This window comes from Mercenaria mercenaria, chromosome 12 (genome assembly GCF_021730395.1).
Source record: "Mercenaria mercenaria strain notata chromosome 12, MADL_Memer_1, whole genome shotgun sequence".
NCBI classification, from domain to species: Eukaryota; Metazoa; Mollusca; class Bivalvia; order Venerida; family Veneridae; genus Mercenaria; species Mercenaria mercenaria.
The window spans coordinates 58,058,337-58,074,110 of NC_069372.1; the positions used below are offsets into that span (position 1 = coordinate 58,058,337).

Consider the following 15,774-nt stretch of genomic DNA (forward strand, 5'->3'; position numbering starts at 1 on the left):
TAGAACACCTCTCCCCTACTATTCGCCCCCCCCCCCCCCGCCTCCCCCACACACACCCCCACTCTTTCTATATTAAATCTGACCGCTGCATTCACCATCCGAACCACTTTGATATTGCCAAATAAAAACTTTCAAATTCAAAGAATCGAAAGAAATAAAAATTAACAATTTTAAGATGATTATTATTTTTTTAATACGGAATGAATTGATCCCCATTTGGGTATTTGGGTATAATTGTTTGCAAAATCAAAGGCTGAACTTTGTTAATTGAACATTTTATTTTAAACTTCATTAGTTAAAGTATATCAACTGTGGGTTTGCAAAGATCTACATAATATTTTCCCTTGTCTTGCGGTGAATATTTACTATAAAACAAACTAATTATTGGTCCAATAGATTGAAATGCAATATAACTTTAACGTAATTTATATTGTGCGGTCATGTCTTTTTGCCCTACGTAGAGTGCACATGCGCGAAAATTGTCTCCCGTTGCCAAGGAAATAGCTCTCTGTAAAAATGTCTATAGTAAAACGTAACAATATATAAAACCTTGCCTTCTTTAGTGGGTTTGTTTCCAGCACACCACTCTGAGGTTTGACGCTATGACGTGTTAACTGTAACGTCCAAACAGTGAATTGTTGCACAATTACGTGCAAAAGTCAAACATTACAAGTACTGACAGGATTGGTATTGTAACGGGTGGTTGGTTTCAACATTGTCAAAATTTGTTTAACAAATAATATATTCCAAACCGAGATTGGTCGTTGAATAAAATCATTGTTTGAAATTCAGATTTGTAAAAGCATTGTTTTATTCATCTTTGTTTAATAGGAATATAAAACGAGTCGTGTTGGAATGAAAAAAAAAACGAGAAAAAATAGTAAGAGTTGTTAATCAAATTTATTCATATGATTAAAATATAATTTGCTTATTATTTTCAATGATTTATTTGCGACATAAACATTTAAAACAACATGACACATGATATAATTTCCCGGAATAAAATACAAATACATACGACAACACATGCCGGGATCAAGAGAACATTAATCTAAAATTTATATTCATAGTAAGCATAATACAAATAATCAAAATACAGCATAACTGTCTGTACGTCTCTGAAAACATACACACGACTCAGTAAAGCCTCGTTGAATGTATTGTCGAATACATGTAAAGTAAGGAGCATACATACATACATACATACATACATACATACATTGATCTGTATAAAGGATGAAATTTTAAACATATTTCGTTACGCTTAGAATCAATCCATATTATCATAACAAAATCATTTCATGTATACATTTATAAAAGAGCAATTATGCAACTGTGATCAAAATACTACTGAAATATAATATAAAAAAAAAAACGCTGGCAGCATAAGTTATTAGTCTGGCAACCACTCAGTCCTGATTGTAATTTATACGTGTTGCAATTCCGCATTTGTAGATATGATTTAAAGGAAGTTAACATTATAACACTCTGCGATTAAAGATAATAGTGTTCTGTAAAAATAACTTTGTTCGTACATAGACCAGTATGGTTTCATATATAGATCTATAAGTTCAAAGTGTGCACGTCTAAATTTTCTATCAATGAAACAATATTTATAATGCAATTGTTAAAAGATTAAGGACTTGGTTAATAAAAGAAGTTGTATAACTCTTAGAGGACATATCAAAAATATCTGATTACGAAATATGCTCTGAAGGAGGCTCTTTCTCCGAAATAATACTGTTACGCATTCCATAATTATAAGGAACATAGTTAATACACTTCCAGAACATCGTGTTGTTTCCCATGCGTACATGTATATACTCTGTATGAAAAGTTAGATATTCAGTCATGTTAAAGATTTAGTATACTCAGTATCTACTTACATCATGTTAAACTGTATAGTAAAAATACCCAGTTTTGGATATACTTTAATATATCAATACACAAATACAAATGCCAGTCGTACAATGTACGGTTAACCGATGTCTTCTAATGACTGTGCATCTTAACCCCTCTCACCCGAACCTCTCTGTATATGGTATGAATGTTTGAACAAGAAGTGGCTCTAGTATATCTTTTACATATTTCAACGGAGGAAATGATATGTTACACATACTTAGATCTGTTATCATCTTCAGACATTTGTTAAAATAATTAAAGATATTTCAACATAATGTCGAATCGCCATGACAATGTGAACTTTTCGCTTAGATGAGCGTTTTCAGTAGTATGTCACTTACATTACACTTCAACTGTGTCACCACTTATGTCGATTATTCTAATACTTTTGTCTAGATCAATGACTATTATGTACTTTCTTGTATCGTCGTAGCGGATAAACCGTGCATAACCCAGACAGTCATCTGCCGTTGAATATTCTCTGACATATTTGCCATCAACACTGAACAAGACGATATTGCGTGAGGCAGATCCTAAAAGAAACACTGTTCCATCATTTGATGTACACACATCAATGGTTCCTTTCAGCTTTCGGTGCCGTAATTCTCTTATCATTAAACCATCTCCCCTAAAACATACCGCGCCATCTATTTCATTAAATCCTGTAACGATAACAGTGTCACCACTGACCGCCATACCTTGAAATGTGGACGAAAATATTATTTTATCCTCTGCAGTGTCTTTTTCAATACATCTCAATTTCGAGCCGGATTTGTTGTATACGTCGATCCCCCGCCTTGTAGAAGCCCACAGTTCACCATCACAGTGGACCAGACCCTTCACCGAACCATCTGATACTGATATACTTTCCAGTCTATTCAAGTAATGGGCAGCTGATATAAACTGTACCGTGTTGTTGTTCATTTTCACGGCAACTTCATTCTGGCCAGTGCAACAAATGCTTGAGGGACTAGCACCTAGATTGCAGACGTCCTTGACCCTATATTTTGTGTCCAGCCAATGCACCTTATTGGCATTGTCAGCAACTATGATTGTACCGTCTTGAAGCATACATACATCGTTAATGGTATAAATGGATCGCGCTCTTTCCGTCTTAATGTTATATTTTTTTACCAGTTTCTGAAGCTGCTTACTATTTCTAGTTACTTTTTTTTTGACATATTTGTCCTAAATTTGCTGTTGTCATTGAAGTCTTGAAGGCATTTTCCATGAAATATAATGTCTTCGTACCGCTGCATTCCCAGTCATCATAAATTTTCGCAGCATTCTTAGCCGTCTGCTCCGCGAGTTTCAATAGAACAAATTTTTGTGTAGTGTTAACATTGTCTTTATCTAGGACGACTTGTAAATGAGTGGTCGTTTCATCTAATTCTTTTATCAAAGGGGTCACCTTGCTTATTTCTGAAACATATTCTTCATTGATGTTAGAATGCATTTCGTCTAATGAAGCAGTTAGTTCTTTTTTCAGTTTCGCTATTTGCTCTATAAAGCTTTTTTCAACTTCTTCAATTTCGCTGAATATCTTGCTTTTTTGAATTTGCATCGAATCGATGAATTCTTGATTTCTGATTGGTATGCTAGTGAGACACTTTTGAATGGCTTTCATTTCTTCCTGTTTCTGCTGTATCTTTTTGTCTTCCATAAACGATGGGATTACTTTATTTATACTAACCACCCCTCTGACACAAGACCTAAATAAGATGGAACTATATCTAATACAGCTTTGTTCAAAACATTCTACATGTATAACACTTACCTCATCACCCAGCGACACATTGCGACATATTGTCATCAATTTAAATCTAATATAAGTAGATTCTTTTAATATTTACGTATGTTAACAAATAAGTATATGTATAACTATTCATGCGTCCATTGTTTCTTGTTTGATTGATTGTGGAGCGTAGAATCATCACTAAATTTGATACACAACATCGACGGGGGACTGGTTCTCAATATACTTTGTGCATACAGAAATGTTTAAATGTATGGAAGGGCAAAGTTCGAATTGAATGAAAAAGTACTGAATCAGCTTAATGCCCTTTAACTACGATGTTAAGTTATTAACTGCCTCGATGGGTAGTTTTGAATAGTTTGAATAGGATAGGAAGGAAATTAAATGTACCAAACATATTAACTGGCTTTTCCATTGGAAAATATCAAACCGTAGCATTAGAATCCCATAAACGCATATTAAGTAGTAGACGTGAGTGTGAATATGTGGTTCTCTTGATAGTTTATGATGACATTTAACACATTAGATGCTTTAACAGTTTAAGGTTAACGTTCTTCCTCTTTGATTTTCTGCGAATCTGTTCCAAAATTTCATAGATGTTTCTTTTTTATAAATATTCTTATAGATTAATTATATAATGAAGAAAAAAAGAAGGAAATACCTGTGTTCTATGGCTATACATTTCGCACAGTATACCATGTCATGTGAGTTACAAAAGAATTCAATGCCTTGTTCTGGATGTATATGGCACATTGTTGTCACCGCTATCACGGAGATAGTGTTGGCGTCATCTCTGTCAAGCAGTTTATGAGAACGTGTAGCATTTTGTCGGCCATGATGTTTTGTACATGTGGTACAAAGGTATTCCTGACATGACGGACAGTACTTGACAGCGTCTTCTCGAATATGATCCTCTCCACACGGTGTACAGACAAAACCAAAATCTACGTCTGTACCGTCTTTAATTGACGTCAAGTTTACTCCCTCAGCCATCCTCTGTATATACCTGTCGTTAATATACTTGTCAAAATAAGAGCTTAGGTATTATAGTTTTACACCAAAAGTAGTGTTTTAATTAGCTTTTACATGTATATAGACACTGGAATATAGACACGGGATTATAAAACCGCAGCATATTTTAACTACATAGTTATACGTAATCGGGTATTTCCCAATTGTAGTTTGAAATATTTGATTTAATCTAAAGTTATTAGAGATGGAAAGGCTTAAACTGTTCTGGACTTGACTAAATCAACACATTGAATGCAATTACATCAGTTAACCTGGTTAAGATGTCTTGCAAGTGTAAGAAGTTATTTGCAATGTTCAAAATTTGTTTTGTCACAAATAAACATTTCAAAGGAAAGTATATTGGTACTGTTATCGGATTCAAAGTGAAAAAAGACACAAGCTTTATATTTCATCAACATTAACATTTATGTTTCATTTACATTACTTTTAACGTAATCTGTTTATCACCCACTAAGAAAGATCAAACATTTTGAAACCTTTCTTCGTATTTATATATATTTAGGAATCAATAAAAGTCTGCATTTAAACAACTTAACACTGCTTTCCAAAGTGAAATATCTTATAATTGCAGACCCTTGATAATTATTAGACGAACTTGTGAAGCTTTAAATAAGTAATATGTGTACATATTGGAAAGTTGATTACTAGCACCTATCTGTCTTGATCCAAATCATGTTAAAGTAATAACATATCAAAACTTAAAACGTATGGACACACAATGATTTACTTTTCTTATACATATAAAAATGAAAAATGAAAAGCATATGTTTTGTTACAGAATTTTGATAAACAACAAAAATAAAATTGCTAGAACAGTAATATTTCAACAACAATGGCTGAATGGACTCTATGAGCCTGAAGTCTTTAACCAGAAAATATATTTACAACTGTAGAGTTGCAGAATTTATGTGAGCATTTCATCGGAAGCAGCTGTTTCGTCGATATTTTACTGAAATAAAGATAGTTTTGGTGAGATGTAACAAAATAGTCTGAAAGATGTTTAACTTGATAAGAATCGTAATAATCGTTGAAAAAGAAACTCGATGACCAGGTCACTGGCGCCAGATCAGAAAGAAAATGCCTCTGTACATGTTATACCCTACCCCTAGGTTTTCTATAAGAACCATGGTCATGAACGGGAAAATATACTAACCCGTTTCAATCGTAAATTTCTCAACTTAAACGCGCAGTTCGGTGAATGGGTACCTAGTATATTGAACAAGCGATAATTTATCTTCCATCGTGCACCAGTCACCTTATCTCAATATTCCATATTGCTGAGATTATCAACATTTTTTATGCTTTCGTCAACGTTACAGAAAAAACTTGCTTGACCTTCCCTAATGAACATCCGGTCTAGAGGTCACGGCAGTGTGCACATGTTTGGCGAAATGTAAACAAACAAAAACAGAATTTTAAAAAAATACAATTTTACACTAAAACTGGAAATGATGAATGAAATTCATCTTATATGTGATCTTTAAGATGAAATCGTACATTGGTCTGCATCTGTTCTGTTTATTTTATTCATTTTGCACATTTATGCTGCATTTTCACATTTTAGCGAACACGTGTAGTAAAATGACGATTGACATACATTTTCACAACAGCCAATCAGAATGGTTTTATAATCTAGAACGGAACTTCACCAGGGAAGGTCAAGCTAGTTTTTTGTGTAACGTGGAAATAACTATAAACTACGCGTTGTTTTTTTTAAGATAAGATGTATTGAAGAAATGTGACCGGTACACAATGGAAGATAAATTACAACTTGTTTGATATCCATAGTACACATTTACCGAACTGCGTGTTTTAAGTATGAAATGCACGATTGAAACGGGTTAGTAAATTTTCCCCTTTATGACCATGGTTCTTATAGAATACCTAGGGGTAGGGTATAACATGTACAGAGACATTTTCTTTCTTATCTGGCGCCATTGGACCAGGTAAACGATGAAAACTATGAAAGAACGCATCTTAGAAAAGTAATAGCACACGCTTTTTCAGTGGAATTGTTCATGCGAGGTAATGAAATATGCAACATCACTCATGCTCCCACCCCCTAGCACTCTCCTTAGATTGAAGTCGATTATAATAATACTGAATGGACTCCTAAGCCTAAAGGACCAGAAAATATAACCATGTTTACAACTCTAGAGTTGGAGAATATATGTGAGCATTTCACTGGAAGTAGCTTTTTGTGCAACCTGACTAAATACATCTCCAATTAACGCTACGCACATTGGATCTGAAGACGTGCTAATGATAGTCTCGTTCTGACGACCCTTCCGCTAGCCAATCAGAGCCTTACTTGCAACATTTTGTATGTGAAAGTAGAAAATTAAAAAATCTATATTTAGCCTAGGTTTTTCATATTTACAATTCTCATGACGACCACCTCGCGACTACGCCCTCGTGTTTTGAGAGAAATTATATGTCATGGTACGGACTTTGAAACGTAAGGTGTCAGACAGCCGATTAGCTCAGTCGGTAGGGCACTCGCCCTGTAAGCGTTTATATACCTATCCTTAGATAAACTTCAGTAAGACATTCTACTTTAGCATAACAGCATTATTCTTTAGTTTCACTTTTAAAGTAACGCTTACACTGGTGTTATCTTTTGCTAAGATTATTTACCTCTTGGCAAAAAGTGCTAAGCATGCTAGATTAAAAGACATGTCAGTGATGGGATATACATCTCAGTCCCAAACTCTAGGGTAATAGATAATAAAGTCCATAAAAAGAAAAGTATTTACCTGTCATTTATTGTACACAAATAAACAAAAGTTCTGGAACCTTTGTAATTACATTAGTTTTCTGCAAAATATGCCAAGTAATCTTAAATGCAAACTTTTATTGTGTATTAAAATAGGTATAGAATACTAAAACAAACCTTTAATGTTGCAGAGTCGAAAGATATTGGTCAATGTCATGGTAGGTTTTGCAATTACTATTAAAGGCACTTTCCTAGAATTAAACGAAAGTAAGTTATAGCATTTTTACGAATACTCGAAGTAATTTCCTAAAACGTAAGGCTTTCTTGTATCTAAACACTTTAAAACCAGCATCATTTGCGGGGGACTAATTTTCGTAGGATGTGGTTTTCCTGGTAATCAAATCTTCAGGTACCTATAAGATAGTTTTCTTTGATACATTTCAACGTAGAATATCAATAAAAAGGTCTGTATGAAGATCGGAGGAAATTGGGAACTTGATCGAGAAAAAATATAGCGGACTCAGTTTAAGTGCGTCTGTATTTGACAGGCACCAATATGCCCCTCAACACCAGCTCTAGCAGAACATAACTGATACTCTACATATACTTTCAGTGTTTCTTTTGTTTGTGTTGGATTTAAAGACATAATTTAGGTCATATGGAGTTTTTTTCCACATTTCGTTGTGGATGAAGACTCAAAAAAAAATAATTGCAAAATAAATAATTTGGCCATCCGGACATATTGTTATGCATGAACAAGCACCTGAGTACAAACACTGACCTTCTGTAAGTCAGCTGGATGACTTTCTCGCATGAATAACTCTGCAGCCCAAGCGAGGTTTCGAGGGCACATCGGTGGGGAGAAAGTAATTGAAGTCAGCGATCTTCACTACCCGTCCACGAAGGTCACCTTACATTGGATGGACTCCATGATCCAAAACGACTAGGTATCCACAAATTTATTTCCCCTAGAAATTGAAGTTTTTGCCAATGAAATTAAATGATTTCTCTAATAATTCACATTGTATAAGTGTTATCAAATAACCTGCTTACACAATAACAAAGACACTAGAGCATTGGTTAACCATTTGCAATGGGATAAATATGGGACAGATAAAATGATTTTTCTATTGGGTTTAACGTCCCACTGACACAATTATAGGTCATATGGGGATTTTCCAGCTTTAATGGTTGAGAAAGACCCCAGGTGTCCCTATATACATTTTTTCACCAGGGGCAGTCACCTGGGTAGAACCACCGACCTTCCATAAGCTTGCCATGAAGAACTCAACGTCCTGAGTGAGGCTCGAATCAACAGGCAAAATGATTGCTATTTTACCTTGTAGGGTATAAAATTACAAGGCAGGTTTTGTGTTTCTTTTCGAAAATTGACTCCTGTCCATGGTATAGTATTGAATAGAATATTAGTGGTGCTGGAGCTTGGGGCGTTAGGAGTGTTGCACATTTCATTATTTAGATGCCTCGTATACTACTACAGATCCTCTTAAGGATATGCCTTTACATAAAAATGGCATTCCTAAGCCAAATATCTTTTTCAGAAACAGTATAATATTCTCTTATGAAAAAATATATTTCATTCATAGCTTACCAAGATTACCTTGAATATAAAACAAATATTATCCATTTTCCTGCAATAACCGCATCTATACGTTTTACCCAAAGAATGAACGTCTATCATACATTTCTTGTTTAGCCATGAATCATTACTATTACGAATGATGTTAACTAAATATATAAAAGTCTTTACTAAAATTAAAATTGTAAATTAAATGTTTTCGTATATCAATCGGAAATTATATCACTTATGGTCAAATAATACTTACAGTTTTCCTCTCACAAACATAACCCTTCCATTTTTGTTTTGCCACTGAATGTCAATATATTGAATAAAATCTTCTATCCTCTGATTTGAAGTAGATGATTAATGTATTTGATAAGACGGTATCAATAAATTGATTTATTTAAGTTTTTTTGTTGACAGGTATGTTCAGAGATCATTAAGTCTATATCTTTGTCTAGCTAAATTTATTTGATAGGACTGTGGAATACTTGGTTACCCCGTTTAAGGGTGAGCATATCTTTAAAAGGGAAAATTTCATAATTTCGAAATGGTCACATTCTGCTTTTAGATTACCTGTTCATTTCTTTCTAAAGTGAGCAACTAACGCCTTACAAAGATATATGTCTTGAGAATTTTAGAATGGCCGAACGTAGCGAAAGTGACATTTCGTTTGTTAACCATTGAATGTAATGTATGTCAAAATAAAACAAGAACAAACAACGGTCCTGATCAGTTTTAATAAAATATGCGGTACAAACTGATAAAAGATTTATAATAAATATCAAGCATATTGATTATTGATTAAAGCACAGATTATTTATCTTGTGATAACCTCAATGCGTTCGATGTTAGATCAATTGAAAGTTAAAAAAAAAAAGGAACATGAAAAGCCACACGTATTCTTCCTCTAATGCATTAGATTAAGTTATTTCAATCTCAGTTATATTTTGATATATTGCTTTTGTGCGTAAACTATCTCCTTTTTGTTTTAATCAACTGATAACAGCTAATCAAAAATATATTCATTGTAAATTGACACTTGTCGGAGTCATTAAGCACTCTGTCAATATGCCAACTGATATATTGGAAGGATTCTGATCACGATGTTCACATGCTACCAGAAATTTGACGTTATCATGTTTATGTGCATGAACAAAAACATCCGTTAAACCATGTTCTGATAATTACAAAAAAAAATAAAAAAAATAGGATTGATTCAATTTTGATACTTAATGGATTTTGGTGTTGCCTGTTTGTAGAGACCGTATCTTTAGCGTACTTTCATTTTTGTAAATATCATTGGACTTAAACCTGCACCGGTAACGAGTAAAAATGTAAACAATAGGCGTTATGTTTATCAGATCAGCGTCCCCGACTTTTTATGATTTAAGAAAGGTATGCTCTAAATAATAGTTTCTAGCAATAAGTGAATGTTGTATTCTCAATGTAAAAGTCTGACGGAATGTCACACTGATATGTCTATAGGCATAGAGTGTCGTATTCAAGAAACAATGAGGAGTTTTTGTGTATAGAGGAAAACAAACTCGCAATTTACCGGTATCAAAAAGCTAACCAACCTTTTACAAAATTTGATTTTAGCAAACCCTGCGCACTTTACGATGGATATTATGTAATGCAAATTTGTTATAAAAATATCCTACAGACATTTAAACAGCCCAATAAGCTTACGTTTACCACAAAATAATGAATATTAAATTTTCTGTGGCGATGGACTGTTTGGAACAAGACTAATTTTGCTTCCGGTCTTTTCAGATAATGAGAAGAGACATAAAATCGATAAGGTTCACAACTGGGGCCGTATTCATAAAGCATCTTAAGCATAAGTATAAGAAATTGATTATTTTCTTAAGTATTACTTAGGTAAGAAATTTTTTTACTTAAGTATATCTGTTATTCATAAAACAACTTAAGTAATTCTTAGCTAAAATAAAACTTAAGTATGTAAGAAATTCTTAAGTAAAAATATTTCGTTCAGCCTAAGTTTTAATGATATTTACAGCTTGAAAACAGGATAGCCAACATCTAAATATAGTAGAAGTACCTGCCTATCTTTATTTAGTAACAGGAGGTCTTCTGTAAACAAAAATAAGCTGCATTTAATCCGGATTGTGTACATTCTGCAGCTCATTAGAGACTTTTAATTATGTTTGATTGTCAGAGTATGTGTGCTTTACAGTTGACTAGCATATTGTCACTATTATCGCGTCCGTAGTGACAAAAATCCGACTCGGAGATTGGAAATTTGGACGTTATTTTTTCACATTATTTCAGTGAAAATCTCTTTTAATAAAAAAAATCAGAATTCAATTTTGAATGGTGCTTGGAATAACTGGCAAATGTGTGAGTATAATTGATATATTATTCAAATTCATACCCCCATCCCACTCGAATAATTATATCTGACTGCAATCTGAAATGTTTAATTACTACCCAAATTGTGAAAAATATCTCAACACCCTGCCCTAGTAGTAGTACAAAAGATAAGATGTTACTAAAGAGACAGCGCAACAATTTTTGACTAATGCTTTCCAGAACCCTGCTCTCTTTCTACCTGTCACTATACTGTTACTGATTTGGCCTATGGAGATCGCTTGTTTTATTATTCTGCATGGTGTTAAATAGTGTTCATCCCTCTAACACATGCTAGACAATGACAATCCAAAACTTATAATGCTATCATTAACGTTAAATGAGTCTAATTATTATGAAAATTGACCGCCGTCTTAACTGATTATCAATTTTAGCCCTCCTACCACCTCCCCTCCCTTTGGATCCACCCTTACAAACTGTGACAAATTCTGAAACCCAACAAACTGTATAGTTTTTTCAAGTGACTGTCACAATACCAATTAATAAATAATAAAAATGTAATGTAGTCACTGTCCCAACACTGGGTGTCAATTTCACTAGTAATTCAAATTGGACTAGGGCTCAAACCCGGTATCTTGTGGTGCCATTCTGATACTCTACCAAATGAGTTAACAGACCATGTACTCATTGTGAATCATGTCTGAAACCGTGAATGATTTATATGCTAATTTTAATATTTATTGGCATGTGACATATCCCTCCTCCATGGCCCACCCTCATTCTACAAAATTGTTAATCTTCCTGTAACTTCTTTCTTGTTTTAATCCCTTCTTTCTTTAATTTTTTTGGTCATGTCCAAAGCATATTCCTCGATGTTTTGTTTCTTAGTTCTCCTTCTTTTTACACAGACAGCTTCCCTCCTATAATTTTGTACTGCATCAACTACAGTGTGATTATTTCACTGGAAATGCAGTGTAAAATATAGCTGAATAAAACAAAGGAAACAAACAGGGAAGAGTTTGCCCTTTTAACTATAAAGTAGATTCTGGACCTGCAAAAGATAGGGGTTTCGGCAGCCATATATTCAGTCCCCGGCTATAGCATCGAGGACGAGTGCTTCTAGGCATCGATAGACTTGGTGATAGAGTGTGGAGAAGAACTGACTGCTACCTTCAAGCAATTTGACAGTAATATGTCAGTGACAACGGTGTTGGAGATATTACCACAGTATGTATATATTACGCGACTTTATAGCATTGAATGGACGCGCTTCAGGGTTCATACGAACGTGTGAAATCCACGAGGATACAATTTTGCATGGTAAATTATTATATAAGTAAAGAGAATTTATACGAACTAATCACCATCACAATATACAAGAGCAATTACGGCAAAATGCTTACCAATACAAACGAGCGTGCATAGTGTTTATTATGAAGAATGGGACGTATGGCAATCTTCAAAAATTCAGTAGTATCAGTTGTAACATTGTCTGCATAAAATATTTAAACGAGCCAATAAAGAATGACACAATATGGCTGACTAAGGCATGTGGATATTCAATACAGTAGTCCACTAAGACAGGTTCAACTGTGTTATTGTTTGACCCGTCAAATGTGTTATATTTTTTCATGAATTGGAATTTAATTTTGATATATCTATGTTTAATTAATTAAATGGTGTCCAAAGAATATTTTTACGTGTATCCAGATGTACACGTCTGTGTCCTTGTTCGAAGTTTAATAAATAGTTCACTAGACAACGTTACTATTATGCTAAATAAAAATATCCAAACGTTGTATAACAATCCATCAACAAAAGAAGTCAAAGCTTAGAATAAACTGTTCTAAAAATGACTGATGTTTTTAATGGAACATTTGTTTATTTGGTGATAACTCAAAACAAGTCAAGAGATTTGTTTTAACCAATAAAGTGCTCCTATGACCACCATTTGAAGTTATAGAGCAAGAATGTTACTTTAATTTGTTTCAAGGGAATTCAAAGAAAGCTCGTGTTATTAAAGGTAGTTAAACAGTAAATCAACTAGTATGAATTTGTTTCTATCAAATAAATGTTATATACATTTATTACCGTTACCTTCATATCTTAGTTAAAATAAAGTTTCTATCACACATTGTACATAACTTTTCTATTTCTAAAGTCTTAAAATATCTATTTAAGGGCAGTTTCAGCATTGTTCCAGTGTACGAAGAAGAAATTCACAGTAATACTGACTTCCTATCAGGAATGTGGAAGTTCCTGGACAGACGTGCTCCTGACGACTTGGCTACTGTTTACCGCGCTGAGTACTGGGTCTTACCTTTCGGATGATGATATGATGCAGTTGCAGGTTAGTATCGTGCTGTAACAATATCAATTTTGTTAATAATCGGAAGCTCTCCGCCAGTCGGATTCCTTAATTCGCTTGTTACAGTAGAAAATCAGCTGTTTGATACAATATCAAAATGTTCAGTAAAATATCTGCCGATTTTATGCAACTGACTGTGGCTACTGCACGAATTGTGTCATGAAAGTGTTAATTGTAATTATGTCGTTTTATGTTTTATTTGAATAAGTCTTTTGTCACGAGATTTAAGGTCATATTCCTTATGTTAAATTTAATGATTTTATAAAATGCATTCAGGTGTTAAAGCGTTTTTCACAACTTGTCCGATATTGCAACCAGAGTGTGTTTCTTGTAGGCCCTGAAGACTGGACAAAGTTACTTAAGACACGACTTGTACCTATTGGCGAAGGAGACAATGGAAAAACAGACTATTATACTTTCCTCTGTACAGAGCAAGTCAGTTGGGCGGGCGTTGAATGTTCATATAATATTGTGATGATATGTAACATATATACAGCTAAATAAAACTGATTATGAAATTAACCTCAAAAGATTTTGTTTGTAAGTGAGAGATGTTGTGATAGAGATTTTAAAGATGGCCTATTTCTGTAAAAATACTACAGGTTTCCTCTTGCAAAGAGAGTGGACATGTCATTTATTTTTAGATGAAATGATTTATTTTATCTTTACACTGAGGAAGGATTGTATTTTTTTCTAATTTCTTTTAAAAGACCTTATGATTTTTTTCAAGTTTTGTTGGAAATTGTAGAAATCCTCAACATCCCGCAAATTACTGTGTGTGATTTAAACAGCCCATTTTTTGTTATAAAATGGTTTATAATTAACTAGAGGAGACGGAAAATGTTCAGCACTCTGCCAGAAGTGAAACATTCTAGCCCGTCCGTTTAGTTCAATAGGGAGTTCAATAGGGAAATGTGAAGATCTACGGATCGCGGGATCGTCAGTTCGATCCCCGGGTGGGTTGTATGTTTTCCGAGACGATTTGGCTGCACGGTTAAGGTCACTAAGTTTAAATCACATGCCCCTTACCACTGTGGGTGGGAAACCTCATTTGGGGTGTAGAATATTTTCCTGCAAGCAAGTTGACTAGCTGGTTTACGAAGGTGAGTGGTTCTACTTAGATGCTATAATGCCCGGAGAAAAACATGAAAGCCGCTTAATGACCTGAATAAATCATAATGACATTAAACCTAACAAAAATTAGTACCAACGAAATGCATTAATCACAAGCACTATGCTTTTTCCGAAACATGATGTAGTCGGTTTAACGAACATTCAAGTTCAGACAACTAAATAAATTATCAGAAATGCCGTTGTATTGATCCTCAGTTGGTCAAGTGATGTAATCCATTTCGATCAACGCGAATATCTTCAGACTTAGTTGTCCTGGTAAAATGTTCAAAAAATCACGTACGTTTGCATTAAACAATCATACTCTTCAAGTCATCAGCACAGCCCTCAACACATAAATATGCAAATAACGGAAGCAATGCCAAAGAAAACATTCATACACATTGAAAATAAAATCAGTCAAATCCTTTCACCAATCGATTAATGATCAAACACAAGAATATAAGCAAGCGGGTAAAGTGTGATTTGTACCCGTAACAACCCTAACAAACACAAAGTAGCAATGTACGTGTATGATTTGCATTTTAAAGTTAAAGCATGCTTCCGATGTAATTTGAATGCGTTTTACAGGCTTTCACAACTTATCATTTTCATAGATTCGCAGTAGAGGTAGTAGAGATATTTTATTTGTTCATGCTTTAATGACAACATGTATATCTTATCAATATCTTCAACTATTTAGAAATCCCAACAATAATAATGATTTAATTTCATCATTGGAAACTCTGAGACTATTTATAATATCTTTTATTACAGCAATCGAACCTGTGTCAATTATCATATCATTTGTCTCCGCATCAGTGACAGATGAAGTAACTACATATCAGACCAGCCATTCTTTCTCCATCGGCGCCTACCTAGCATACTGTCATCAATTTTTTCTTGACAAAACATCCATTCATTCGATGAAAAATATCTGTTGTATTTTTTTTTCATTATATGAGAAAATGATATGC

General features: G+C 33.9%; 1 protein-coding gene across 4 annotated transcripts; it reads right to left on the minus strand.

Moving 5' to 3' along the window:
• Positions 1-881: 881 nt before the first annotated feature.
• Positions 882-9,407, minus strand: LOC123535001 (E3 ubiquitin-protein ligase TRIM33-like). 4 transcript variants are annotated; one of them, XM_045317509.2, is made up of 5 exons: positions 9,251-9,407; positions 8,188-8,374; positions 7,447-7,528; positions 4,320-4,664; positions 882-3,614 (listed from the first exon to the last, which is right to left on the minus strand). In XM_045317509.2, exons 4-5 carry the CDS (start codon positions 4,649-4,651, stop codon positions 3,062-3,064), a joined length of 885 nt encoding a protein of 294 aa, XP_045173444.2. In that variant the 5' UTR covers positions 4,652-4,664; positions 7,447-7,528; positions 8,188-8,374; positions 9,251-9,407; the 3' UTR covers positions 882-3,061. The 4 variants fall into 4 exon arrangements, with proteins under 4 accessions (XP_045173444.2, XP_045173441.2, XP_045173442.2 ...); XM_045317506.2 differs by lacking the exon at positions 7,447-7,528 and adding an exon at positions 7,584-7,657 and having other exon boundaries at positions 9,251-9,403; XM_045317507.2 differs by lacking the exons at positions 7,447-7,528; positions 9,251-9,407 and adding exons at positions 7,584-7,657; positions 9,025-9,214.
• Between the last annotated feature and the right edge of the window lie 6,367 nt (positions 9,408-15,774).

What these genes read in the sequence shown, in the direction of transcription:
- LOC123535001 (XM_045317509.2), bottom strand. Translation starts at nt 4,651, where the DNA reads ATGGCTGAGGGAGTAAACTTGACGTCAATTAAAGACGGTACAGACGTA. An exon ending in TGTATAGCCATAGAACACAG is followed by an intron (nt 3,615 to 4,319) that starts GTATTTCCTTCT and finishes CATCTTATTTAG; the next exon opens with GTCTTGTGTCAGAGGGGTGG.